At 32.5% G+C, this 25849-nt stretch overlaps 5 protein-coding genes across 15 annotated transcripts; 3 read left to right on the top strand and 2 right to left on the bottom strand.

Moving 5' to 3' along the window:
• Window positions 1-224: 224 nt before the first annotated feature.
• On the bottom strand, window positions 225-5020 carry LOC142554803 (uncharacterized). The gene is made up of 4 exons (XM_075665482.1): window positions 5003-5020; window positions 4235-4383; window positions 650-858; window positions 225-583 (listed from the first exon to the last, which is right to left on the bottom strand). Exons 1-4 carry the CDS (start codon window positions 5018-5020, stop codon window positions 225-227), a joined length of 735 nt encoding a protein of 244 aa, XP_075521597.1.
• Window positions 5021-7638: 2618 nt separating this feature from the next.
• On the top strand, window positions 7639-11788 carry LOC142554235 (uncharacterized). Of its 4 annotated transcripts, none has more exons than XM_075664937.1 (8): window positions 7639-7823; window positions 7912-8077; window positions 8240-8298; window positions 8473-8591; window positions 10208-10442; window positions 11057-11180; window positions 11307-11405; window positions 11542-11788. In XM_075664937.1, exons 1-7 carry the CDS (start codon window positions 7758-7760, stop codon window positions 11384-11386), a joined length of 849 nt encoding a protein of 282 aa, XP_075521052.1. In that variant the 5' UTR covers window positions 7639-7757; the 3' UTR covers window positions 11387-11405; window positions 11542-11788. The 4 variants fall into 4 exon arrangements, with proteins under 4 accessions (XP_075521052.1, XP_075521050.1, XP_075521051.1 ...); XM_075664935.1 differs by having other exon boundaries at window positions 11497-11788; XM_075664936.1 differs by having other exon boundaries at window positions 11493-11788.
• Window positions 11789-13806: 2018 nt separating this feature from the next.
• LOC142554233 (allene oxide synthase 3-like) lies at window positions 13807-15472 on the top strand. Its single transcript, XM_075664933.1, has one exon. The coding sequence runs from the start codon at window positions 13899-13901 to the stop codon at window positions 15339-15341; it is 1443 nt and encodes a 480-aa protein (XP_075521048.1). The 5' UTR covers window positions 13807-13898; the 3' UTR covers window positions 15342-15472.
• Window positions 15473-19127: 3655 nt separating this feature from the next.
• Window positions 19128-20675, top strand: LOC142552569 (allene oxide synthase 3-like). Its single transcript, XM_075662251.1, has one exon. It carries the CDS (start codon window positions 19157-19159, stop codon window positions 20597-20599), a length of 1443 nt encoding a protein of 480 aa, XP_075518366.1. The 5' UTR covers window positions 19128-19156; the 3' UTR covers window positions 20600-20675.
• A 1049-nt stretch (window positions 20676-21724) lies between these two features.
• On the bottom strand, window positions 21725-24534 carry LOC142554232 (mogroside I-E synthase-like). Of its 8 annotated transcripts, none has more exons than XM_075664926.1 (4): window positions 24272-24534; window positions 24136-24201; window positions 22976-23677; window positions 21725-22504 (listed from the first exon to the last, which is right to left on the bottom strand). In XM_075664926.1, the coding sequence occupies exons 3-4, from the start codon at window positions 23627-23629 to the stop codon at window positions 21791-21793; spliced, it is 1368 nt and encodes a 455-aa protein (XP_075521041.1). In that variant the 5' UTR covers window positions 23630-23677; window positions 24136-24201; window positions 24272-24534; the 3' UTR covers window positions 21725-21790. The 8 variants fall into 8 exon arrangements, with proteins under 8 accessions (XP_075521041.1, XP_075521045.1, XP_075521043.1 ...); XM_075664930.1 differs by having other exon boundaries at window positions 22976-23672; XM_075664928.1 differs by having other exon boundaries at window positions 24136-24168.
• Between the last annotated feature and the right edge of the window lie 1315 nt (window positions 24535-25849).

Below are 25849 nucleotides of genomic sequence, written 5' to 3'. Positions count from 1 at the left end.
TATCGATAGGGTTGACCCGTTCCACATATAAAGATTCGTGAAACCGTCTCACTCGAGACCTACTCATATTTCCAAATCATTGTAAAAATTCATGAACGTATTCATGTTTGCTTTTGCCTATCTTATTGCTCTTCGTGGCGCTTCTTGTCACTTTCCTCATGATCTTCTTCCTCTTCCTTATGGCATGATGCATTTGCATCCAAGTGAGCACTTTCAATCATATCTTATTTCAATCTCTCCTCCTCCTGAACGCATTGCGCAATAAGTTCATTCAAAGTCCACTTTTCCTTCTGGGTATTATATCTTATTTTGAATTGATTAAATTGCGCAGGCAGAGAGATCAAGACTAAATGCACGACTATGTCTTCCGACAATTCCAACTTGAATGCTTTTAGTCTAGTCACAAGATTTGACATTTCCATTATGTACTCCCTTATGTTCCCTTTCTCTTTGTACCGCATGGAGACAAGTTTATTCAGAATAGTACTTGTCTCGATCTTTTCGTTTGCAGCGAAACGATCTGCTATTTGAGTAAGGAACTTTTTAGCATCATTTTCTTCGGGAATTGCACCCCTTATATTATCTGGAATGGAATGTTTCATAATCATCACACTCATGCGATTTGATCACTCCCACTTTTCCAAAGAACCCTTTTGATCAGCAGTTCCTGAACTGGTCAAAAGTGCGGGATGATCTTCCATTAACGTATAGTCCAAATCCATGCAGCCGAGCACTATCATAACATGCTCTTTCCATTTCTTGAAGTTTGAGCCATTAAGTACTGGAATGTTGTTCAGATTGACAGATATAGAAGATGCTATGACAAAATAGAACAAAAAACTCACAATAAATATGGTCCTGCATATATTTGAATTAAATAAATCACAAAATATAAGCATGCTGGTGGTGGGCCCATAAAAAAATACCTAGCACAACATTGATATTTAGTCTTTGGACAAAAAATAACAATTTGTAAGTGGTACACTCAAACATCATGGTTATTAAATATTGATAATAAATCCGGCCAACAATATGCCTTTCTTTGGACCGACAATTGCATGCATGGATAAATCCGAAATTATCACATATTTAGTACCACATATTGTACAAAAATTTGGCCAGAAAATGATCATCCTTTGAGCCGATCATTTTCCGCATAAATTTAACACAATTTAATATCATATAATGTGTCTACAATCTGGCAAGAAAATAATCTTCCTTTGGGCCGATTAATTTCTGCATAGTTTTGACACGCTTTAAGACCACATAATTATGTGCTTATAATCCGACCAAAAAATAATTTTCCTTTGGGCCGATTATTTTCTGCATAAATATAAACACAATTTTTTTTAAGTCTGCAATCTGGCCAAAAAATAGTCTTCCTTTAGGCCGGCTATTTTTCACATAGATATAAATGCACTTGAAAATAATATATTGAATCTAAAATCTGGTCAAAAAATAATCTTCCTTTGGGTCGATTAATTTCCGCATAGATCTAGATGCACTTTAAAATCATCTATTGTGTTTGAAATTTGGCCAAAAAATAGTCTTCCTTTGGGCCGACTATTTTCGCATAAATTGAAGCACAATTTATTTTGAACTTGAACAATATCTACATATCTAAAAAAAATCACTTTATCAACATGAAATTTAAATTTAACCAAATTTGAGATACAATATATTAGTTTAACTTTGATTGAGCCAAATAAAGCATGAAGACCAAATTTGCAAGAAATAAAATATTTGCACCTCATAATTATTTATCCACAAATATTTTATCGAAATAAACAAAGACGATAAAATAATGAATAATTCCATTTTAATTTTATTTCATGCAATTAAATTTTGAATTAGTCGAATTTAATTTTCACAAATCAGAATTGCGGAAGTCAAAATTTAATAAAAGTCAAAATTCTGGATTTCAAAATTTGGATAACCAACAAGGGCTTAAGTCACCAAAAAATCCCAAAATTCGACATAACCCTAACCCAACAATACGTAACCGGCGCCGCCACCTTCTCCGGCAATACCACTCGGCGGCGACCATTACCAGAAGTACCCTTATCACGGCCGACCACTACCCTACCATCTCCGACCAACAATCAGCCATAAATCGATCGGAATCTACCAAAAACTGACGGTACTCGCGCGGCCAGAGTTTCGAGATTCAGGTCACAATACAATCACACCGCGGAGATTTTCGATCAATATATGGTATGGATATGAGCGCCAGAGTGTTGCGAACAAAACGCCTCAGAAGTCGCCGCCGAAAATCGGCTGTCGACGTCCGATTTTCCATGAATCCGACGGCCTATCCCAGAATCCGAAAATTCGAATTTTAGATTTTCGATTTTTTTTTTAATTCGAAAATTAATATGAATTTTGGATGTAAATTCGAAAATACTAGATCCAAAGAACATAATTTATTCAGATTCAAAATTCAGAAAAAAAATAATTTATTTTTTTATTTAAAAAAATCGGATCTGAATCCAAAATTTTATAGATTAGAAAATCGCCTCAGATCTGGGAATAAAACGTACTTTTCTGTTTCGATCCATCAATTAAAAAAAATTCTCATAATTCAACATGAGCGTGGCTCTGATACCACTTGTTGGAGATTTAATAAAATAAATCTATAAAGCATGTGATTAAATCCATATATCACAACACGCCAGGAATTCATGTCGAATTATCAAAAAATATGAATAACAGTAAACACGTACCAGAATCCATTGATTGATCTAGCGTCAGAGTTATGGATCTTTCAAGGCAACAGAGAATCGACCACCTTATTCTTGCCTTTGATGGGAGAAGGAGAGAGATCTAGAATATGAGCGCCGTATATATTCTGTGTTATCTTCGCTGTGCCTTGGAGACCATAACCTTATATAACCTTAGCAGTCTTCAACCCATCATAGAAGACCTAATTGGGCTGGGCTTCTACATATAAGGTGGACCATACCAATTTATTTAATACTTTGGAAACTCATAATTAATTAGATCACTTTATTGGGTCCTTTATTAGATAACTTGTCCATGTACAATTAATTAAATTATGTGAGCCCACAAAATAATTCCAACATTGACATCACTATTATGGTTGTTTAATGCAAAAGAGGGTTGTAATGACCATAAAGAGGCGGTGTTTCAGCTGCTCAAGCTCCCTTATAAATAGTGGCTTAGATCAAGAGAGAAAGCCAGACCAAAGCAATTCTTCTCTCTATATTTTTGAGCTGTCCATTTAGCAGTATTTTTTTGAGCAAAATCATTGTCCAAGTGCTGTCCATTTTAAGCAAGGAATTTGTCCAAGTTCCAGCCATTTTCGAGCAAGAAGAAAGTGTCATATTAGAGTAGCAAAAGTAGATTGCTTTGAAGCAGTTTCAGGAATATCTGGGCAAAGAATTTGAGCAACCAACATCAAGTTCCTTTCCCGTTTTAAACATTTTAGTGCAAGTGTGCTTATGGTTTTAAAATATATATGTATGTGTTTGAACATTCGATGACGTGATATATTCTTTCAATTTAATATTTGCTTCGATATGATCATTGCATTAAAAATCATGTTTGAAATTAATTGAAGACACTGTTATGATTTATATTTGAAATGGTAAGAGAATTTCTGATATTTGATAAGTTTTGTTATGAACATGAAGCAATGAGATACAATAATCGTTAGCATGGTCTTGCCCTTAGAGGATTAAATTAGGGAATGATCTGTTAACCACAGAAAATAATATGATTTTCAATGTCATTTGTTTTGTTTTGTTCTAATTCATATTTTACATGCTTATATTCTGAATCGTATAAATATATATGTATGTTTGTTGTTCATTATGATCAATCGGCCCTCGTATTTTTGAGTATTTTACAAAATACTCGCACTTACTCTCCCCCCAAATAAGAATGAAGAACAACTAGATGATGATGAACAAGAGATGTCATGGGGCTGATAATCAATCCCCAAATTTTTGTTTTTTTTTAACTATTTAAGTTTGATTGTAATCACTTCCGCACTTCATCTATTTTGGACTTCTATATAGTAGAGACAATGTTTCTTTTATGAAAAAGACTGGGTTTACTGGATATTGTACTACAAAACTTATTGTTTTCAATGTTAAATTATTAAACAATGCTGGATGTCACACGCTCCAATCTTGAGCGGAGAGAATGTGAAATCTGCATAAGAAATTAGAGAGGTTGATATATATTTTTCATTATGTTTACATTGAAATACATCTTCAACTCTCTTTGCTTTCCATCCCCGCTTAGTTTGTTGATAACATAACCGAGAACCATTAGGCTCTTGTTAATGTGTTCTCCTTCCTTCAAACGAACTCCACCAACCTGAGTTTCTGCTACTCTTTCTGATCCAACTAAGTCAACCTAGTTTTACAATGAAGAAATTAGACAAGCAACAACAATAATGGCAACATAAAATACAAATTGATATGTATCATAAAATGAAAATCAAAATAATGAAACTTAAATTCAATACAATGGAAATAATTCAAGATAATTTCGAAAAATACATTGTGGTTTTTCAAAAAATATCAGAGCAGTGAGGGACATAAAGATAAATCATTCATTTTATGCAAAAAATTATATTATATTGTGTCAAATGGGGAAATGGAATTTAACATTACAAACCAAGACAAAGACTCGAATAACATCATCAGAATTCGAACCATCTGGAGTAGGTGTCCTTTTGATTGCTTTCAATTACATGTCTCGTGACAAATACACCAATTAGATAAAATGAGAGGTATAAAGCATACATCTCAATAACAAACGCTAGTAACAACTCATAAACACGACATCGGTAAATTCAAAGAATACATCATATCATTCCCTAAATAGTGTGTGAGATGCAACTGTGAGCATTCATTTTCATGCGACCAAAGTGCATACTAGTTGCAAAAATAATAAATGAATATATGTAATTGATACAAAAAGTAAAAAGACTGAATTAATTTTATTTTCATTTGCACTATGGACATCAAACCTTCTCCACGTGCAACATATACTACTTCACACTGGAGAGCGAAAAAACAAATAAACAAATAAAAGCCTTTGTGCATGAAAAGAAATTTGTTACAATATTAAGTTTTGTATCCATAAATTGCCAACAAGCTCTCATAAATTTCAACTTTTTGATTTTTCTCAGCAAGAAGGTCAATAATGTCTTCATTATAAATTTCTATATAGGAAACTCGTATTAGAAACTCCTAACACAAAAGGTGATAAGTTGCATTAGAAATAACATTAACATATTGATAACAAAAATGATCGCCACTTGGTGAATGTTAGCAAAAACATCTTTTACAGTCCTTATGAATAATTCCCATATCAATTTTTGTGTCATTCATGGCACAAAAAAAAAAAAAAGTCTTCCCGTTACTTTTTTTCCATATACAAATGCACTTTCTTAATTATGAGTCCTTTATTTTTATATTAGTAATACTTTAACGTATACCAACATATCATGATAAATGGCCCAACCCAATCAAATAACATTTTTGTAAATTTGCTACCAATACAAAATGTCGCCTGACCTTGAATAATCTGGAAGCTACCACATGCGGGCAACATTTTGTTGTAATAACAAATTTACAAAATGTCCTTTGATTGGATTGGATCATTTGTCATTATGTGTTGATGTATGTTATACAAGAAGGATTGTTACTGTGCTTCCAAATGTGTAGGAAGTTACCGTAGTGGATTCATGGATGCATGGTATATGGTTGTGGATGGAGACCGCATTGATATCATGAGATGGAAGTCGATATCGGAGGATGTCAGAGTTCAATAAAATTTTATAAGGCTCACCATGTGAAGATGTGCCATTATCAGAATATGTACCGAAGGATGTGGCCTTCTATTTGGTAAGATTAAATGATGTTTCAAATGATTCAGTGGTGCAAAACTTTTGTGAAGAAGAAAAATATTTTCAGGCCGGCATGACAATAATGGCGGAGACTCTCTCTGAAGGAGTATTAGGTATAGTTCCCAAATATAAATTTTATAGAGAAAAATGATAAACAATGGTTTACATAGTGCCTATATTGCACTCCCATCTTTCGACTAAAACATGTGTTTTTTTTAAAGATCTTGAAGTACGGAATTTTCAGCACTCTCTCTAACCTAACCTACAGTTCCATTATTTAAAGATCTTGAAGTTTGGAATTAGAACTTTTTTTGTACATATTGAATGGATCTTCCGATAATATAACTATCGAGAGTTTATTTGAGGTAGAGCTTGAAATTGATGTATAATTTTTTTAATATACAGCTTCTATCTCCAAACTCGTCGTGTCTCCTGAATGTGTGTTTTCCTATGAAATGAAGCTTGAAATTGAGGTTGAATAAATCAATGCTAGCCGAAAGGTAATAAATTGAGGCAATAATAATACAAGAGAGATTTAGAAAGACTCGCATAGATTGAACACTTGAAACTTGGATGGTAACCCATGAAATGAGAACTATTTATAGTACTCACCGTATAGCTTAAGTTAAGATCGGTCTAATCCTATTATTTCTCTAGAACCATCCATAATATATTCTTTGGATATGAAATTTAAAAGGGAAAATTCTAGAGAAAAACAATTTTATCTTATTCTAAAGTGTTCTACAAAGTAAGTACTTAGAAAGAATATACTAGTAATTTCTAGATAATTGTACCAAGTAATCTCTAGAATGCTTGGAAGCATTTTGCATTCTTCAATTTGGTACTGGAATCACTTGGGCTAGTATGTCCCAATGTACTCCATACTCTTCACTTAGTTCACACAACTCCATGTCTTCACCTGCTTGTTAGTTTACCAAGACATTAATGTGTCCGATGGCCCAAAATGGTGAAACAATTTCCTCTTTCACCCGGAAAAATACATAAAAAAAAAAAATAGTAGAAGCTTAGACAAAATTTTTTTGGCAAAAACTTGTGTGAGACGATATCACGGATCGTATTTTGTGAAACGGATCTCTTATTTGGGTCATCCATGAAAAAGTATTACCTAAGAATGTTACTTTTTAATGTGAATTTCGGTATGATTGACCCGTCTCACAGTTAAAGATTCGTGAGAGTGTTTCACAAAAGAGATACTTAAACTTTTTTGTTACTTTTAAATTTAATAATCAATTATTTTTTATGTACTAGTTATATGCTAATGTAAAATGATATTAGATATTTTGAAATTTTCGAAAAGGGGACAAGAAACTGACTTACAGATTTATCATAATTGTTTTTGCGATATTTTTTATAAATAAAAAAAAGAATATTTTTAATAAAAAAATAAATTGGAGGAGGAATTCGTCTTGAATCTGAAGGTTTTTTTTCTAAGTAAGTCTCTTCTGAGACGATCTCATGAATATTTATCTGTGAGATGGGTCAAACCTATCGATATTCACAATAAAAAATATTACTCTTAGCATAAAAAGTAATAATTTTTCATGAATGATCCAAATAAGATATCCGTCTCACAAAATACGACCCGTGAGACCATCTCACACAAGTTTTTGTCTGCTCTGAAATATGTCAAAAATTATTTTATATAATAAATCGAATAATTCGTAATTATTTTAAACTTATTTTTCTTTTTATGTTTGTTTTGATTGTTAGGTCATCTCATAGTATATTAAAACTTCGGTCAAAGACTTCGATTTACTTGGTCTATCATACATCGCTGGCTTCTTCATCAAGATTTCTAATACTGAAAACAGTTCGACTGGCCGCAAATTCGTGCACAAGCACCCCCGAGCTTATGAAAATGGAGTTCTGTCTCGAAGAAGGGAAGCAAGCGAACCCTAATTGCTCCACTTTAATTCTGGTACGATGTACGATTCAAGAATTCGTTTATTTATTTATTTATTTTTTCTAAATTTACTTGAAGGTTTTGTCTTTTCTGAACTTTGCAGCCGGCGCTATCGATTGGAAACGTTGGGCAGCTGGCTGTGGATTTGCTAATATCGTCGCTGAAAGCGGATAGAATCGGCTACTTGGACGATCCCAATGTGCTGCCTTGTGTTGGCAATGATGCTTATACTGCTTCGCCTGGTGGGGACCTCGCTCTCCCTCTCGAAGGTATTCTTTTTTTCCAAATTTTATATTGTTTTCTTTATGGGTTTATTGCTCTGTCAACACGTGTTAATTCTATTTTCGTTTTTATGTATTTTGCTGAATTTGTCTTGTTTAGTGGAAATACTGAATGTTGCAACTTTTTTCATTCTTGCCTGAATTTGGTAGCTTATGAATCATCGTCTAGTGGGTTAACACTTGTGCAGCAACGCTCTCCTGTTATCAAGGTAGAGAACTTTTGTTTTAGTTATGAACTAATATTTGATGCTATTTGATTTATTTAATCTTTAAAGTTTAGTTGATTGATCTATGCATATGGGTTGTCGAATAAGATTGATCTAGTGCATTAATTCTGGATTTTTTGTTGGACGTAACTGTATATCCAATGACTTGTGCAACAGGGTATGATGATCGATTACGCGAAGAACATGGCAAGCTTCGCTGCTTCTAATGGAAAGAAGCATGTTATCATACTCTCCAGCTTGGATTTTGGGAGATGGAAAAGAGTTGACATGTCAAGGTATAGATTGTGATTCATTGTTACTTTAACACGTTGGCGAATCCTAGGTAAACTTAATTTTACGGTCCTTACGTCTGGTCTGTTCGCTGTTTTTTTTGTCTTGATTCTTTTGTATCATGTTAACTATGTTTTTTTCTGCTGAGAGAATGACCTTGAAAAAGCTATTTAACAAATGTAAATGGCAATGGCATGGTGAAGGTAAATGTTTTCAGAAGCCATAGAAAACGTAGAGGATATAAGTTTTATGAAGTTCATACTACTTTTATATGTTTGTGTAGTTTAGGTAAAGTTTATGTGGACATTTTGCTGCATTATGTGGCTATGATGTTTTGCTCTTCTATAAACATGATGATCAAAGCTGCACAGAGGACAGATAAAGTGAAAAACTAATGAAACTACTTACCCAAATGTATAGTATTTAAGGTTTTTAGCTAAAAGTTGGGTTCAGGTTTAATTTATTAAATGATGCAATATTATGAATTTGAAAGCTCCCTAGTTGGAAATAAGATCAGCTTCATTTGAAAGTTAAACTTTCTGGAGGACCCATCTTTTAATAATTTACTGCAAATGAAGTCATGGATGATTTAACTGATTCATAAGCCCTTCATACGACCTTGCTATGATAGATCTGTAGATTACATTATTTCCATAAATTTTGTTTCAGTTTCAGCCTATGTTGCATGGATATGGGTACGGGTATCGTATCGAATACGATACGGATACGGCGATACATCAAATTTTCAAAATATAAGACACGATATGGCTAGGATACGACAGTCATTAAAATATATATAAATATTATATATATTTATATTTATATAAATTTAGTATTGAAAAGTAAAAATTATAGAGATAGATGTAATATTTCATTAATCATAATTTCTTAAGTACAAAATATAAAAACGCAAATGTATGAAAGAGCCGCTTGAGCAGAAATAGAATGAAAGAGACAGACAAATGTATTTAGGGATTTAAAAGCCCAGCCCAATTTATTTTAAATTATTTTCTTTTTAGTCCCTAGAAATTATATTTTTTTCAATTAACCCCTAAAACTTTTTAATATTTACAATTTTGCCCAAACGTATCTGAAAAACATATCCACGTCATATCCATGGCGTGTCCTCGCCGTGTCCAAAACGTATCCGGCTGGTCAACCTTAAAAAAAGTCAACGACACGGATTTTGCCGTATTTGACACGCGTATCCGCGTGTCGTATTCGTATCGTGTCGTACCCGTATCCGATACTTCAAAAAAAAAAAAGGTATCCGTGCTACATAGGTTTCAGCTTTTCCCTTTGTAATTGAATTTTACATCATGTCTATGAAATCTTGATTTTTTCGCTAAAAAGTTCCGCATGTACCGTTTCTGATTGAAACTAAGTGAGACCTAGAATTGTAGAAATATGTGTGTTGCTTAACAAAACTATGGTGTACAAAATTTTGAATAATAATTAGTTTCATGAACCTTTGATATTTCGCATTTGATCATGAGAAAATAGTTAATTAGTTAGTAGTGAGAAATATAAAGGATTCACTTCCTTAACTCGTGACCTACTAATTTACTTTTCTCCGTTGATGTTATAACCAATTAACTGATTCAATGGTGATTTATATCAGTGGTTTGCAGATTCATTATTTATCTAGTTCCAATACGGATGGAAGTGACAATGACTGTGAAAGGTTTGGGTGGAATAGACTGCAAGATTATAGTCCTGTTCAAAGCACATGGAAGTATCTGAATGAATTAGCTGAAGAGGGGTCAATGCCTGATGAAGATTTTTTCCTTGAGGATCTAGGAGATGATGATTACTACCCAAGTTTGCCTTTTGCTGCTCTTTTTTCCATCTTTAAGGTAATGATTTATGTACTTTATTGGACATTGAATAATCTTCTAGCTTGCTTTACTAATAAGCACGATCAATGTGTCCTACTTTGTTTCAACAGTTAGTTGGCTATCTGTCTCAATGTCTGTTTAATATCTTTTCTAGTGAGCATCAGTTAATTGTGAATTTTCCTTTTTTCATAGGACAATGACAAACCATGTTTCTCCACTTTTCTGATATTAATCTAGACCATCTGATCTGAGAACCAGCATTTCCATTGATTCATTTTATAACTCGAAACTCCTAATTTCGAGTGAAACATCTCTTGTGTTTCAGAAGAATCTTTTATTTCAGGCTTAAGAAAAAAACAGAATTTTTTTATCTTGTGAAATATCCAAACATACGAAGGAGTGGCGTATGGATCTTTGTTTGTTTTTTTGTTGGACTTTTCTTTCATGCAAATTATTAGTCAAGACTGACTTAATTGAGTGCTGAAAATTGAGTTTGTAGGATTGTTGGACTGGGCATTGAACTTCCATATTTTTATTGATGCTTTAATTGTAAAGTTCTACATTTCTTTGACAATTTTTTAACTATGTTGACACAATAAATCATTTATTGAACAATTCTTGTATTTTGGTAGGCTAAAGGTATCAAAGTCACTTGCTTACTTTGTTACTGTTCCGAAGGAGATAATATACCTGAAGCTTTTTATTTGGCGGAGGCAACCAGCAAACTTGTGGGACTGAGCCAGAATGAAATTGATGGTGAGCTAAACTTAACATGCAATCGACCATTTCTTTCTGCCCTTCTTTATGTGGCACTGTTCCGTGTAGATTACTTTGTTCAGGATTGAAATTTCCTTTCCACTTCAACTATTTCATCTTGTTCAGGCGGTGGAGCTGGTAAATGGACCATACCATTTTCATGGCAGAGTGTGTATGGACCTCCAGCAGACGTGAGTTTATTCTAGGATGCCTTTGTGATGCAAGGTATCAATGGTTTCTTCTTGTGTCCTCTTGGTTCCTTTACTCTGAGTTATGCCAACATAAAAACGCTATTGATCTGTTGATTGCAAGTCAGAAGTTTATACTCGACTAAAATATGAATCGTCACTCGTCATGCTAGCTGAACCCGTGGTTGAACCAGCTGATCACATAGGTTAAAGTTTTAAAGCGTTGACATGGTCGGTGAAGATTCCAATCCCTTCCTGGTTTATGCCTTATTCATGGAACGTAAGATATGAAGTCTTGGTTTGTGAAACCAGACGCCATTGCTCGCTTATTGTTACTTAGATTCGAATTTGTTGTAACTTTATTGTTGTTTACTTGTACTAGGGAGGTTTTGGCGTCGTCTTCCTCCCTTGTATCAGTTTACCGTTCTCATATAAAACCGCCTCTAGCGTTGTCTTAACAAAAAATCAGGCCTCGGTGTAAAAGGCTTTGAAAACAAAATTACAAGATTTATATAAAATATATCTAATGGATATACAATGAATCCTTCGTGAAACAATCTCACGAATCTATATCTGTGATATGAGTTGATCCGACTTATATTAAGAGTAAAATAATAATAATTTTAAAATAAAAACAGGAGTGTTTCGATATAATTTAAAATTTTGATGATCGGAATCTTTTAGCGTGGTGACGTGTTACATCCAAAGGCACGTTTATGTTGTTGAATATATAAAATGAAATATTTAATTTATATATATATATATATATATGTATATATATATATGTATATATATAGACGGAGTGAGTCAAGGTGGTTGCACCCACTTCCCTTCAACAATTGATTCACTTTGTTGATATGCGAATTTTTCTTAATCATCTCAGTTACTTTCGATATTTTGAGTAAATTATGAATTTTTTAACAATATTATAAGATATTTTGAGTAAATTATGAATTTTTTTAAATATATTATAATATAATGTGTTGGTTCCTTAGATATTTTGGTTTGGTACTCTGCTTAATTTAATTTTGGTAAGCACAGCAAATTTAATTGTTGCTTGTATTTTATTTTATGTGAATTATAGTTTATTTCGTTCTAAAAACAATCACAATATTCCCTTGGAATAAGAATTATGTATAAATACTGGGTTTATATATATATATATATATATATATATATATATATATATATATATATATATATATATTTGAGCAATGTTTTTAATCATAAAAATATAAATATGATAATTGACAGGAATGCACAAAGTAATAACCATTATTAAACATGAATTGTGTTGGCAGATAAAGTTTTGGGAGTATTAAAAAAATAAGAAAAAACGAAGATTACACAAATACGTACATAGATATTTATTCATATAATTACCATCCTCAAAATTTATCCATTCCATCCGAAAATTTTAGCAAAATTTTTTTATCATTATAATATAAGTTATACTTCAATAGTTCCACCAACACGTGAAAGCAATGATATTTTTGTGAGTATATGGCCTTTTCAAATAAAAACTGATTGGATATTTTTCTACATCTATATCATCCACAACATATATGGGATCCGGTCATGGATGATCCGGAATATTAAGTGGATAGTCCAAGTCAGAGTCAATATGCCGAATACTATCTTCATCAACCGGGCATTTATCCTCTTCCTGTAGATCGCCTACTTATATCTAACCCGACTCACACTGATAGCATCAATATTTATTTTTATTTTATCGGGGCCCATCAAGTTTTATAGAATTATTGTCCAATAATGTGCTGTGATTTAAATTTTAAAATACATAATACTTTCAATAAACATGTGATAGACGTGGGTTGCCACTTGCAACGAACGAGAGGTGATATATAAACCAGGACAGAGCAAATTGGGTTTTATAGATTATTTTAATTAGTACAACTCGTCTTGATTGGTCGGATTATCAATTACTTTTTTTAAATTAAACTATAAATAAAATATTAAATTTATGATAAAACGTGGAATTTGTTCATAAATAATTTATTTTCCATTATAACTAATGACAATAATGTAATTCGAATCTTAAATTGTACAGCAACTGTTGTTGAGAGCGATTGAAGTTTTCTATCCTGGATAATTATTGCTCCTTCCATCCTGATCTGCATGAAATAATTGTGAGTGTCTCACTACAGAGACCGAGCCAAAAATCTGAAATTTTAAACTCTAATTTTTTTTAATATTTTAAATTTATCTACCCGAGCTAATATCATATTATTCTAACTTTATAAAAAATTTACATATATTTTTTTTAAAAAAAATTTGGGCCACCCGATTTAAAGACCGGGTAAAGAATCATGTTGCTCCGCTTCTGAGTGTGTGTTTATAATGAAAGATTGCTGAATTTGTGTGTGTGTGTGTGTATATATATATATATATATATTATTTAAATGACTCAAGCTAGAAATAGAAGCGCTATATATACATGCACAAATTCAGCAATCTTTCATAGACAATTATACCAATTGAAGCCCGAAAGTTTGTCAAAGCCCAAAGAAACATGTCTTCTTACATTTCTGAGAATCCTTCTGAATCAATTCTTCCATTCAAAGAAATCCCAGGTAGCTATGGGTTACCCTTCTTCGGGCCGATTCAGGACCGTCTAGACTACTACTACAAGCAGGGATCGGATGAGTTCTTCAGGGCCCGAATCAAGAAATACAACTCCACAGTGTTCAGGATGAACAGCCCTCCAGGCCCTTTCAATGCCCGTGATTCTAAAGTCGTTGTTCTTCTTGATGCTGTTAGCTTCCCTGTCCTTTTCGACACGTCGAAAGTCGAAAAGAGAAACATTTTTACGGGCACTTACATGCCATCTACCAATTTCAACGGTGGATATCGCGTTTGTTCATATCTTGATCCTTCGGAAAGAAAACATGAAATCCTCAAGGGATTCATTTTATCATTACTAGGGAGGTTGCACAAGCAAATTATCCCTACATTCCGGAGATCGGTTTCGAGGCTGTTCACCGATCTTGAGACCGAGTTATCTGATAAAGGGGAAGCAAACTTCAATGCCATTAGTGATAAGATGTCGTTCGACCTCTTGTTCCGCTTGTTTGCGAATACGAGCTCGTACGATACAAGTGTTGCTGGAGATGGTAACACAAATCTTGATAAATGGCTGTTTTTCCAGCTTGCACCTTTGGTGCCATTAAACTTGAAGTTTTTGCCAAAAGTTGTGGAGGATTTCCTGCTCCACACATTCCCTTTGCCTTCTTTCATCGTGAAATCGGGGTACGAAAAAGTTCGAGAGGCCTTCAATAAGGCGGCCAAGGAGTTACTCGACGAGGCCGAGAAAGACGGGATCAGCAGGGACGAGGCTTCTCATAACTTACTTTTTCTTTCAGGGTTTAATGCATATGGTGGCACCAAGATTTTATTCCCAGCTTTGCTAAAGTACGTCGGAACCGGTGGATCAGATTTGCATAGGCGTCTAGCCTATGAGATACGGACCGTCGCGGCGGAGGAAGGTGGGATAACCCTAGCGGGGATAAACAAAATGAGCTTGGTAAAATCAGTGGTATGGGAGGCTTTGAGAATCGAGCCTCCTGTTGCATCTCAATATGGTAAGGCTAAAGAGGACATAACAATCACGAGTCACGACGCGTCGTATATCATAAAAAAAGGGGAGATTATTTTCGGGTATCAACCCCTTGCGACTAAGGACCCCAAGATATTTGTCGACCCCGACAAGTTCGTAGCTGATAGGTTCGTCGGACACGGGGAGAAGTTGATCAAGTACGTCTATTGGTCGAACGGGAGAGAAACCGATGACCCAACGACTAGCAACAAGCAATGCCCCGGCAAGGACATGGTGGTTTTGTTCTCAAGATTGATGCTTGTTGAGTTTTTCCTTCGGTATGATACGTTTAAGGTTGAAATTGGGAAGCTCCTTCTAGGGTCATCGGTCACCTTCAAATCCTTGACAAAAGCTGCTTGATTCAAACTTTTAGGTATCTCGTTTAATTTGTTTGCCATGCTTCTTGTTAAGTTGTTGTCTTTTTAATTTCTAAGTGTATAATTACTTGTTTTTACGGATTTTCGAAAAATAAAGAAATTCTTTTCTGCTTTTGTCCGAGCAAAAGTTAATACTTGCCCAATTTCAGCCTTACAATAGCGGTTTTAAATAATTTTCACGAAAAATGACTAAAATGGAAAATAAGAACATCACCCTGACACCTGGAAAAAATAATTAATACTGTTTGAAAAGTTGTTTCGAAAATATGTGTAAATGGCATAATTAAAACATGTCTCGTTGTATTTTTTTTATTTTAACTATTTTATATTATATTTCAAATTTAGATTTTACCCTTTAAATTTTAATTTTGTTCATTTAAAACCACCATATATATTTTTTTAAAAAAATTATAAGGTACTAATAATGTGCTTATCAAGTATCATTCATTTTAATTTGCATTTTTTTTTTACTTTTTCAAACATACACTTATTTTTTTCTTTTAACCCAAAAAAAAAAAATTTGACTTTTAAACTAGCACTTGTCTATTTGGTTCTCTAAAAAAACCATTTCTCACTCAATTAACTATTTTAATCCACTAATTTCTATTTTTTTTCAAATTTATTCCATTTTACCAGAGTGTTAACATTACATAAGACATATCATCAATTTTTGGTGTCATGTTAGCAATTTTGGTGTCCGTACGTGTCATGGATTTTCCAATGCCCTATAAAAAAAATGATTAAAATTAAAAAGATGCAAATTAGTGAATCAAGAGCCTAAATTGATCAACATGACCAAAAAATAGAAAATGTACGAATTAATCGACTATTGGCTTCATAAACGGCATCTCTGTCACAATTTTATTTTACAAAACTTCATTTTTATTTAATTTTTTTTTAAAAAAAAAAACAATTTCGTACGTAACTACTTAGCACTTTCTAACTTAATTAATTTATATGCTAATATTTAATTTCATTATTAATCAAAATGACTTATTTCTATTTAAAACCCAAATTAATTAAATTGATTTACTCAATTCGGTTCCTCTTTTTCAGAAAAAAATGGTCTAAACATGATGAACCGATTTTTCTAAAAAAAATATATTCCAGATTTATTAAAAAAAATTACTTGGGCCATAGAATTGGAAGATTCCTAAATTTGACTCGGACAACATAATTGAAAGAATAAAATAATAATAATAATAATAATAATAATAATAATAATAAATTCTTTGCCACAAAATTGGAAGTAATAACTTTACGAGTAAGTTTCTTGTAGACGGACTCACGAATTTTTATCTGTGAGACATGTCAACTCTATCGATATTTACAATAAAAAGTAATACTCTTAGCATAAAAAGTAATATTTTTTCACGGATGACCCAAATAAGAGATCTGTCTCACAAAATACGATCCATTAAACCGTTTCACACAAGTTTTTGCCAAACTTTACCTGGTTGCCCAATTGATTATAAAGAGCTAGGCCTGGGTTAGGTATTATTTGGGTAGGTTTTCTAGATACTAATAATTACTTGATAACATTTATTGATTAGGTGTAAATCTATTATTGCCACTTGTATATATATCTAACATAAAAAAAAATTACGAGACATATATCTTATTTATATCATTTTTGAAAAATTATTATTTTTATGTCAAAAATATTACTTATTATTATAAATATAAACATGATTAACTCATATAAAAAATAAAGATTTATGAAACCGTCTTAAAAAAAATATTATCTATCTAAAAAACATATTATCTGTCTAAAAAATTTACCTAATCTGGCGTAGCCATTCAGTTCCCACATACATCCGAAATTTTTATAATATTATTGCGATTCTTTGACATACGTATTGAAATATCATGTTGTTAAACATTTTTTGTGTAAAAATTTAGAAATTACATTAAATTTTTAGATTTTACTGCTAATTTTTTTTGAATTTTCTCATAATTATATAGAATTAATATTAAATATAAATATTTTATCTAATTTTCAGATTAATGATATTTTATAATATTTTTTATATACTGGAAGTGATGTGTTCATTTAAATTGAAATAAGATTGGAAAATTTTGCTCTTAATTTTGAATAAAATTGAGATAGATTTATATGTAGTAGATTCATTTACCATAATAGAGTTTGCTTTTTTCCAATACCTAAAAAACACTATGACAATTTAACGAAGACGAAGACGATGATATAGATATTACAGACAATATATAGATATTTTTATGTTATATTTGAGGTGTGGCTCACTTGTAGTTTTGATTTGGAACAATTAATTCCATAAAATAATTTTAGCTTTTGCACCTTATTAATTTTTGAAATATCGATTGATTTTATATTCTACATTAATGTTTGGGAAAAAATTGTATGAGACAGTCTTACGGGTCGTATTTTGTGAGACGGATCTCTTATTTGGGTCATCTATTAAAAATATTAATTTTTATGCTAAAAAATATTACTTTTTATTGTGAATATCAGTAGGTTTGATCTGTTTCACAGATAAAGATTCGTGAGATCGTCTCACAAGAGACCTACTCTTAATGTTTATAACGTCTAGAATCAAGTATGAGAATTATTAATTAGCGGAAAATATCGTCTGGGTTTTCTTTTTCCTAGTCAAAAGCATTAAAATCCAAAGTGTATTTATATGTTTTTATTTATTTATCGTAGTTTAGTTGTAATTAAAATTTGTAAAAAGTTATTATTTGATTTCAAGATTCGATATGAAATTAGGATTCAAAGTTTTTGCTAATAATAATATTCAATTCTCCCTTTTTACCTGCTTTTTTGAAGTCAAATATATCAAATCCAAATTCGAAACAAACTCATGAAAATATGGTCTATTTGTCCCATAGGGGCTAAGCTAAACTTTTCACAAATCCAAAATCAAAAGTAGGTTTGAAGCATAAATATTTAAATTTCGTATTCTCGAGCCGATTTGAAGAGACTTGTAATCGGAAATTTGAGTAGGTATCTTATGAGACGGTCTCACGAATTTTTATTTGTGAGACAGGTCAACCCTACCGATATTTACAATAAAAAGTAATACTCTTAGCATAAAAAACAATATTTTTTCATGGATGACCCAAATAAGAGACTCGTCTAAAAAAATACGACCCGTGAGACCGTCTCACACAAATTTTTTCCCGGAAATTATATGATATCTTTACGACATTACCCCAATTTTGTGAATATTTATCAATAAATGTGAGGTTCACTCAAAATCGAAAGGACCATTAATATCTATCTTTAGTTACATAATTCGTTCGAGTGAAACTATGCTTGTATTTATAGGACGAAAATACAAATATTTAAAACCCAAAATTTTTTTAATAAATGAAAAGGAAAGGTTATAATTGACAAAATAAATGGATTCTAAGAACGAAAGAAAATGAAAACGATCGAATTCAAAACTTTGAAGTTGACTTATCATAAAATGAGGAATATTTCTAATTTAAAGATCAAAACGATGGAATTTTCTCAAAGGCATTTCACGAATAAATTATTTCTAACCACTTAAATTAATGGTTATTTAAGTTTTGAAAATAATTTTTTGGCTAGCTAGAAATAATTTTCAAATAATTATGGCTCTAGTTTGAATGAGTCGTAATAATTTTAAAACATGCATGTCATAAAATAGCTAGCCACCATGGACTTCTTAAATTGGTCATATCTTTTCAAAAAAATGGGTTTGAAATGAAAACATTATATATATATATATATATATATACACACACACACGCAGTTATATCCATATATCTCGATTCAAGGCAAACAAAAGCAAAATGTCTTATTATTCTTCTGCAAACCCTTCTGCATCAGATCTTCCATTAAAAGAAATCCCAGGTAGTTATGGTTTGCCCCTTTTCGGGGCGATAAAGGACCGTTTCGATTACTATTATAATCAGGGACCGGAAGAGTTCTTCCGGGCCCGAATCAAGAAATACAACTCCACAGTCTTTAGGGTTAACAGCCCTCCAGGCCCTTTCAATGCCAAAGATTCTAGAGTCGTCGTTCTTCTTGATGCTGTTAGTTTCCCTATCCTTTTCGACACGTCGAAAGTCGAAAAGAGAAACGTTTTTATTGGCACTTACATGGCTTCAACTCATTTTACTGGTGGATATCGCGTTTGTGCCTATCTTGATCCTTCGGAATCCAAGCATGAAATCCTCAAGGGATTCTTTTTGTCATTACTAGGGAGGTTGCACAAAGAAATCATCCCCACTTTTCGGAGCTCGGTTTCGAGGCTGTTTACCGATCTTGAGACCGAGTTATCTGGTAAAGGGGAAGCAAACTTCAACCCCATTAGTGATAAGATGTCCTTCGATTTCTTATTCCGTTTGTTTGCTAATAAGAGCTCATATGATACTAGTGTTGGGGGAGATGGTAATGCCAAACTTGATAAGTGGTTGTTTTTGCAGCTTGCACCTTTGATAACATTAGGGTTGAAGTACCTCCCAAAATGTGTGGAGGATCTCTTGCTCCACACATTCCCTTTGCCTTCTTTCCTTGTGAATTCGGGTTATGAAAAAGTTCGAGAGGACTTCGATAAGGCGGCCAAGGAGTTACTCGATGAGGCGGAGAAAGACGGGATCAGCAGAGACGAGGCTTCTCATAACTTACTTTTCCTTACAGGGTTTAATGCATATGGTGGCACCAAGATTTTATTCCCAGCTTTGCTAAAGTACGTCGGAACCGGTGGATCAGAATTACAGAGACGGCTAGCCGAGGAGATCCGTACCGTGGTGAATGGGGAAGGTGGGATAACACTAGCGGGGCTAAACAAGATGAGCTTGGCCAAATCAGTGGTGTGGGAAGCCTTAAGGATTGAGCCTCCTGTCACATCTCAATATGCCAAGGCTAAAGAGGACATAACGATCATGAGCCACGACGCATCGTATGTCATAAAAAAGGGGGAGATTATGTTTGGATATCAACCCATTGCTACCAAGGACCCCAAGATATTCGTTAACCCTAACGAGTTCGTCCCTGATAGGTTCGTCGGAGACGGGGAGAAGTTAATTAAGTACGTTTATTGGTCGAACGGGAGAGAAAGCGAGAATCCGACGGCTGGCGACAAGCAGTGCCCGGCAAAGGATATGGTAGTGTTGCTATCAAGATTGATGCTTGTTGAGTTTTTCCTTAGATATGATAGGTTTAGTGTGGAAGTTGGGAGGCTTCTGCTAGGATCATCTGTCACGATCAAATCCGTCACCAAAGCCACATGATTTTTTTTCATTTTTTTGTTGTATTATTTTATTTGATTTTTTTGTAATAATTTACTTTTTATTCATACAAATAATATTAAATGTGGTCATACAAATCTTTTAATTAAATTAAATAATTTAATAAAAATGTAATTGCAAAAATTCATCTTCTTAGTTGACAAGTCTCTTATTTTTTGGTCATATAAGACATCAAAATTTGATTTTAGTGCAATAAGTAGTTTTTTTTTCTTTTTAATAATTTTTCATGACAATATTGACTTGATACTAAGCAGAACATCCATGTCAGACATTATGACATCAATATTCGGAACCAAACCATCAATATTGAACGTGACGATAATATTATACGTCATGTTAATGTTCTAAAACAAAAGCTAAAACTGAAAAAAAAAAAAATTATTACTATGAACAAACTTTGACAACTTATATAGCGCCCAAAAACTAAATTTCACAACCTATGAGATGAATTTGCTAATTTTCCCCCAAAAATTAAGTACAAACGGAGCACAGTATATATGCACACACATGTATGTATATAAAATTGTGTAATGCCATTTAATTGGAGTTAGAAATATACCTTCAACATGTGTACCAGATAGTTCGTAGATCACATGTATCGAGCGAAAATTGCAATTTTAGTTATGTAAATTAATATGTTTTTAATCATATAAGTTATAAAAATTTGATTTTTATAAAAGAACTTGGATTTTATTTTGGTTATTGTCTTCTTCTTTTTTTTTTTCAAAACCAATAAATCATTGAATATGATTTATTTACTCTGAGTCTATCCTACGTGAAACACGTGGAGAGAATAAATTTTATATTACCCAAATTAAAATATATCTAATAAAAAAATAAAACAATATGACACTCAATATTTCAAAATGAGGAAAAATTTTGTCATTTCACCTTTTTTTTTTTTTTTAAATATTAATGTATGTCATATAAGCTTTATTCTTGTCACATGAGCCACGTAAGATAATAAAAAAACTCAAGTTACAATTTAAAAACCAAACTTTGACAACTTACATGACTAAAAGCCAAACATGTCAACTTACATGACTAAAATCACAATTTTAGTACATTAACTTTTAAATTTCAAATATTTTGCTCGGATTGCCAGCCTGACGATAGAAAATGTTGATTTTATTCTTAAAATAACATATTTAAAATACTATATAATCAAATTAATTAACTACAAAATATTTGTGTGACAAAATCATCAACATTTCTAGCAGAACTCCCTCCTTTCTCCACAGCTTCTCCGACCAATTCCTTCCACTTACGAGCATTTGCTTTAAGCTCCTTCCCTTTATCTCCATACACCATTTCTGCAACACACTTAGCAATCTCCTCTCTCTTAAATTCACCGGATTCAACCCGAGTACCTACATTCCAAACATCCTCGATAAACTTAGCATTCATCTTCTGGTCGGCCCATTGCCCCATTCCTATGATCGGCACGCCCACACTCAACGCCTCGAGAAAAGAATTCCATCCGCAGTGTGTCATAAAACACGAGACAGAGGGATGAGCCAGGACACGGGGCTGCGAGCACCATTCTACGACGAAACCTATATCCGATAAATTCGAAACAAAAGCTGGAGGGAGCTTGTTTTCTTCAGATGATCTTACAACCCACAAGAAATTGCAATTGCTCAATGCTAGGCCAAATGCAAGCTCCTCCATTTGTTCTTTTTGAAGGGAAACCGCACTTCCAAATGAAACATAAAGAACCGAGTTTGTTTCTTTCGAGTCTAGCCATTCTATGCATGCTTCACAAGTTGGCTCAAAGACACTAATCATGTGATCTTTTTGGTCGTAAATTTCCTCGCTTGTTTGTAGTAATGAGATCGTCGGACCGATGGTCTTTATTGGCCATGCACTAGACATCCACTCAATCATCTGCAGATCCAAAGAATTAAATTAAGTGGAAATAATTTTTTATATTTTGATTTTTAGTCTATTAAATTTTCAAATTTTGATTTTTGTTTTGTTTTCAATCCTATTTCCTTTGAATGGTAACGTGAAACCGAAAAATTCTAATATGACATCGAAAAATGTTCATGTAACATTGAAAATTACTGAATTATCCGTCATCAATTGGACCAAAATAAAAATAACCGAAAATGAAAAATCAATATAGTAAACCAAAAATTTGAAAACCCATTGGACCAAATCACAAAATTGAAAAAGTTTGTGGAAAAAAATTATTTTCTCTTAAATTAAATGGGTAATTGTAAGATGTGGAAGTAAACTCACACTTTTTTCCTATTTGGGTTTAGCTGATCTAGCTACTTTAAATTTTGATCGATCCCAAAATCCCTATCATACGGTTACCTTATTATTATAAGAGAAAAGATCAAACTTAATTACCTCATTCTCAAGCTTGTCAAATGTGTTGAAAAAGATCAAATCCACTTCCTCAAGATTAGAGAACTGATCAGCAAGAAGGTTCATGATGGTGTTATTAGGATCCATAATCTTGGGAAAAGAGGGCAAGTCTTCGACCTCGAGACGACGAGGCAATGCTGGCATTGGCACGACAGGATCTTTGTAAGGAAGCTTCAACAACCCTTTTTTCAAATGGTAGTATACAGCACAAACAGAACAAGACTGCGTGAAAAACGGCACCGTGAGCAAACCTCGGCCTCGAGCGATGCCCGAAACCCAATGCATTAAAGAATCATACACGATAGCTTTAGCAATACAACCAGATTCGATCTGTTCGTCAAGAAACTTAGCCAAACTCTGTGAAACACATCGCTTGAGACGTGCCAAGTACTCCTCGAATGTCTCGGTTTGATTCTGATTGTCCTCGGAACCGTCGGATATGGTTTGTATGTTGATTGAGCTGCTGCTGCTGGAGGAAAACTTCGATGATTTGTTTAGTTGTGTGGTAGTTATAACGGTGATGTGCAGACCCTTTGAGGCTAAGAACTTGGAGAACGCGGCGGCGGGGCTTATGTGACCTTGTGCCGGGTAAAGGAGGACTAGAACACGTGGCTTTCTAGTTCCATCCGCTGCCATTTTGGTTCTTGCTTTCTCTTCGCTACTAGGTTTTCTCCGCCCACTAGTCTTACGAAGTAGAGTGCAATAAATAGAATTAAATCTTTAAATAATTGTATATATAACACGAGGATAAATAGCAAACCCTTTAATTCTTGAATGTTCATAATCGATTACTCGGAAAATTATAGTTAGATCTCCATGCCCACATCCTCGCCCCCTCTCTGGTTCTGGAAAATCTTATATTCTGATGTCGACTTAGCCTTCGTGAAATTTGTAATAAATGAAATAATTAGCTGTATTCTAGTAGCAGCAGCATAAACAATCATCAGCTCATGCCACCACATAACTTGCTCATCAGTGAAGAAAAGTAAAATGATTCCATTTAAGAAAATCAAGAAACAAATGAAGGGTATCTACATCTACAAAAAGTTAGAAAAGAATCACCATCCATGCCAACAAACATACAAACCGGCGCAAAAATCATCCATCTAAAGAAAAAGCAACAAAATATGACAAAAATTTACCTTTAGTGTTCCGTCAAACAGAAGAAATGCCAAGTACAAACCCAAAAATGGGAAGAAATTGATATCCTTCAGAAAATGAAAACACAGTATCGCGAGTTTCATTAAAAAGAAAAAACAGAAACAGATTGAGCCTTACATAAATATCGGCCCGCAATATGTCAGAATTCTTATAGAATTTATTGCCGCTGAAATACAATCGCAACAGCAAAAATCTCTTCCACTATCAAACAACTAAAGAGAACGCAAAGTAGCTATTTTCGATCGACTTGGGGTCTCTTTTTACTATGATCGATTTCGGGGAATATTGGGAAAATAACAATTTGGGGAATTGGAGAGAGGGGGACAGTGACTGAGTGGGAAAAAAGGTCGAGGGGACAAAGATGAAAGGAATTGTTAAAATAGGAGAAGACTGAAGGGAACAATGAAAAGTTTAAAAAAAATTAACTATATTATGATAATATGGTAAAAATGTCGGGTTTTTTTTAAAAAATAATATAATATCAAAAAGAATGTGTTAAAATATTACAAATTTAAAGAATTTTTAAAAGTAAAGCAATTCGTAATTCAAAATTCTGGATTCAATTTTTTTTAAAAAAAATCACGGATTCTTATAATCCGTTACATACTATCACGGATTCAGAATCCCTGAATATGTGACTCCTTCTACTCTATAAATTACGCCGAGTTTCAGTCGAGTCTCGATATGAATTAAAAATTCGAAAGAATTGCGCCAAGTATCAGAATTAGAAATTCGGAAGTATAGCAACCGAGTCTCACTCTTAATTCAAGAGTATAGCGTCATGAATGTTCGAACGTAGCATAGTTGATAATGTTATTCAAAGAGATCTTAAGAGGTAATGTTTTTTTTTATTGATAATATTATAATTATATTTAAGAGATAATATTATTACGTGTAAAGTTTTTCTATTTTTTATTTTTATATTGAAAATATTTTGTTTTATTTAATATTTCTAATAATATTTGTCATTTATTTCAGGTATTAACATTGTTCGTTGATTTTATTATAAATTTCGTGTTACCACATTTGAAAAGATAATTTAAGTATTTTCTTATATTTTAATTGTATTATTTATATTGTATTAATATAATTATAATTTTGTTCACTTGCATTATACGAATAAGTATAATTTTGTTAAATATTATATTTTTAATATTAATCACATTATAGAAATAATAATAGGAACACTAATAAGAAAGTAATAATAAATATAAATTTGTGATATTTGAAATATTTTTCAAGGTTAGTATTCTAAATATAATTATATTATTTAAATATAAGAATAAGTTAATATTAGTGTATTCAATACTGATGAAATTATAAAGTATTTTATTACATTTGTTAACTAAATTTATAAGTGTTTTAGTATGAAATAATATATAGTTAAGCTATAACTTCGGTTGTATTAATATAATCTATAATATTGTAATTATGTTGATGTTAATGCAAAGTAATATAAGAATTAATAATTGTAATTAACATATTTTTATCCAATGATATAATTTGAATTAACTTACTTAAAACTTTTATTTCATTAATTAAATTAAATTTTAATGTCAAATTTTATTATGTGGTTATGTAAAAAACAATTTTAAAAAACATAACTTTATAGTGTAAATTAGAATTTTTTGTCTGTTTATTATGTTGTATTTTGTTTAAAAAAAATTTGACACTCTTAATTGTTAATATTAAAAA

Source organism: Primulina tabacum, chromosome 8 (assembly GCF_025594145.1).
Source record: "Primulina tabacum isolate GXHZ01 chromosome 8, ASM2559414v2, whole genome shotgun sequence".
In the NCBI taxonomy this organism is placed as follows: domain Eukaryota; kingdom Viridiplantae; phylum Streptophyta; class Magnoliopsida; order Lamiales; family Gesneriaceae; genus Primulina; species Primulina tabacum.
This window is presented reverse-complemented; position numbering and strand designations above follow the sequence as displayed.

Excerpts from the sequence above, each read along its gene's own strand:
- LOC142554803 (XM_075665482.1), bottom strand. Across the intron at positions 859-4,234 it reads AAGCAAAGAGAGTTGAAGAT|GACCATATTTATTGTGAGTT; the intron begins GTATTTCAATGT and ends AAATATATGCAG. Across the intron at positions 584-649 it reads AGGAACTGCTGATCAAAAGG|ATAATATAAGGGGTGCAATT; the intron begins GTTCTTTGGAAA and ends ATTCCATTCCAG.
- LOC142554235 (XM_075664937.1), top strand. The coding sequence starts at position 7,758 with ATGAAAATGGAGTTCTGTCTCGAAGAAGGGAAGCAAGCGAACCCTAAT. Across the intron at positions 7,824-7,911 it reads ATTGCTCCACTTTAATTCTG|CCGGCGCTATCGATTGGAAA; the intron begins GTACGATGTACG and ends TGAACTTTGCAG. Across the intron at positions 11,181-11,306 it reads GAGCCAGAATGAAATTGATG|GCGGTGGAGCTGGTAAATGG; the intron begins GTGAGCTAAACT and ends CATCTTGTTCAG.
- LOC142554233 (XM_075664933.1), top strand. The coding sequence starts at position 13,899 with ATGTCTTCTTACATTTCTGAGAATCCTTCTGAATCAATTCTTCCATTC.
- LOC142552569 (XM_075662251.1), top strand. The coding sequence starts at position 19,157 with ATGTCTTATTATTCTTCTGCAAACCCTTCTGCATCAGATCTTCCATTA.
- LOC142554232 (XM_075664925.1), bottom strand. The coding sequence starts at position 24,237 with ATGAAACTCGCGATACTGTGTTTTCATTTTCTGAAGGATATCAATTTC. Across the intron at positions 23,678-24,135 it reads TGTTTGACGGAACACTAAAG|ACTAGTGGGCGGAGAAAACC; the intron begins GTAAATTTTTGT and ends CTACTTCGTAAG. Across the intron at positions 22,505-22,975 it reads TTGACAAGCTTGAGAATGAG|ATGATTGAGTGGATGTCTAG; the intron begins GTAATTAAGTTT and ends TTGGATCTGCAG.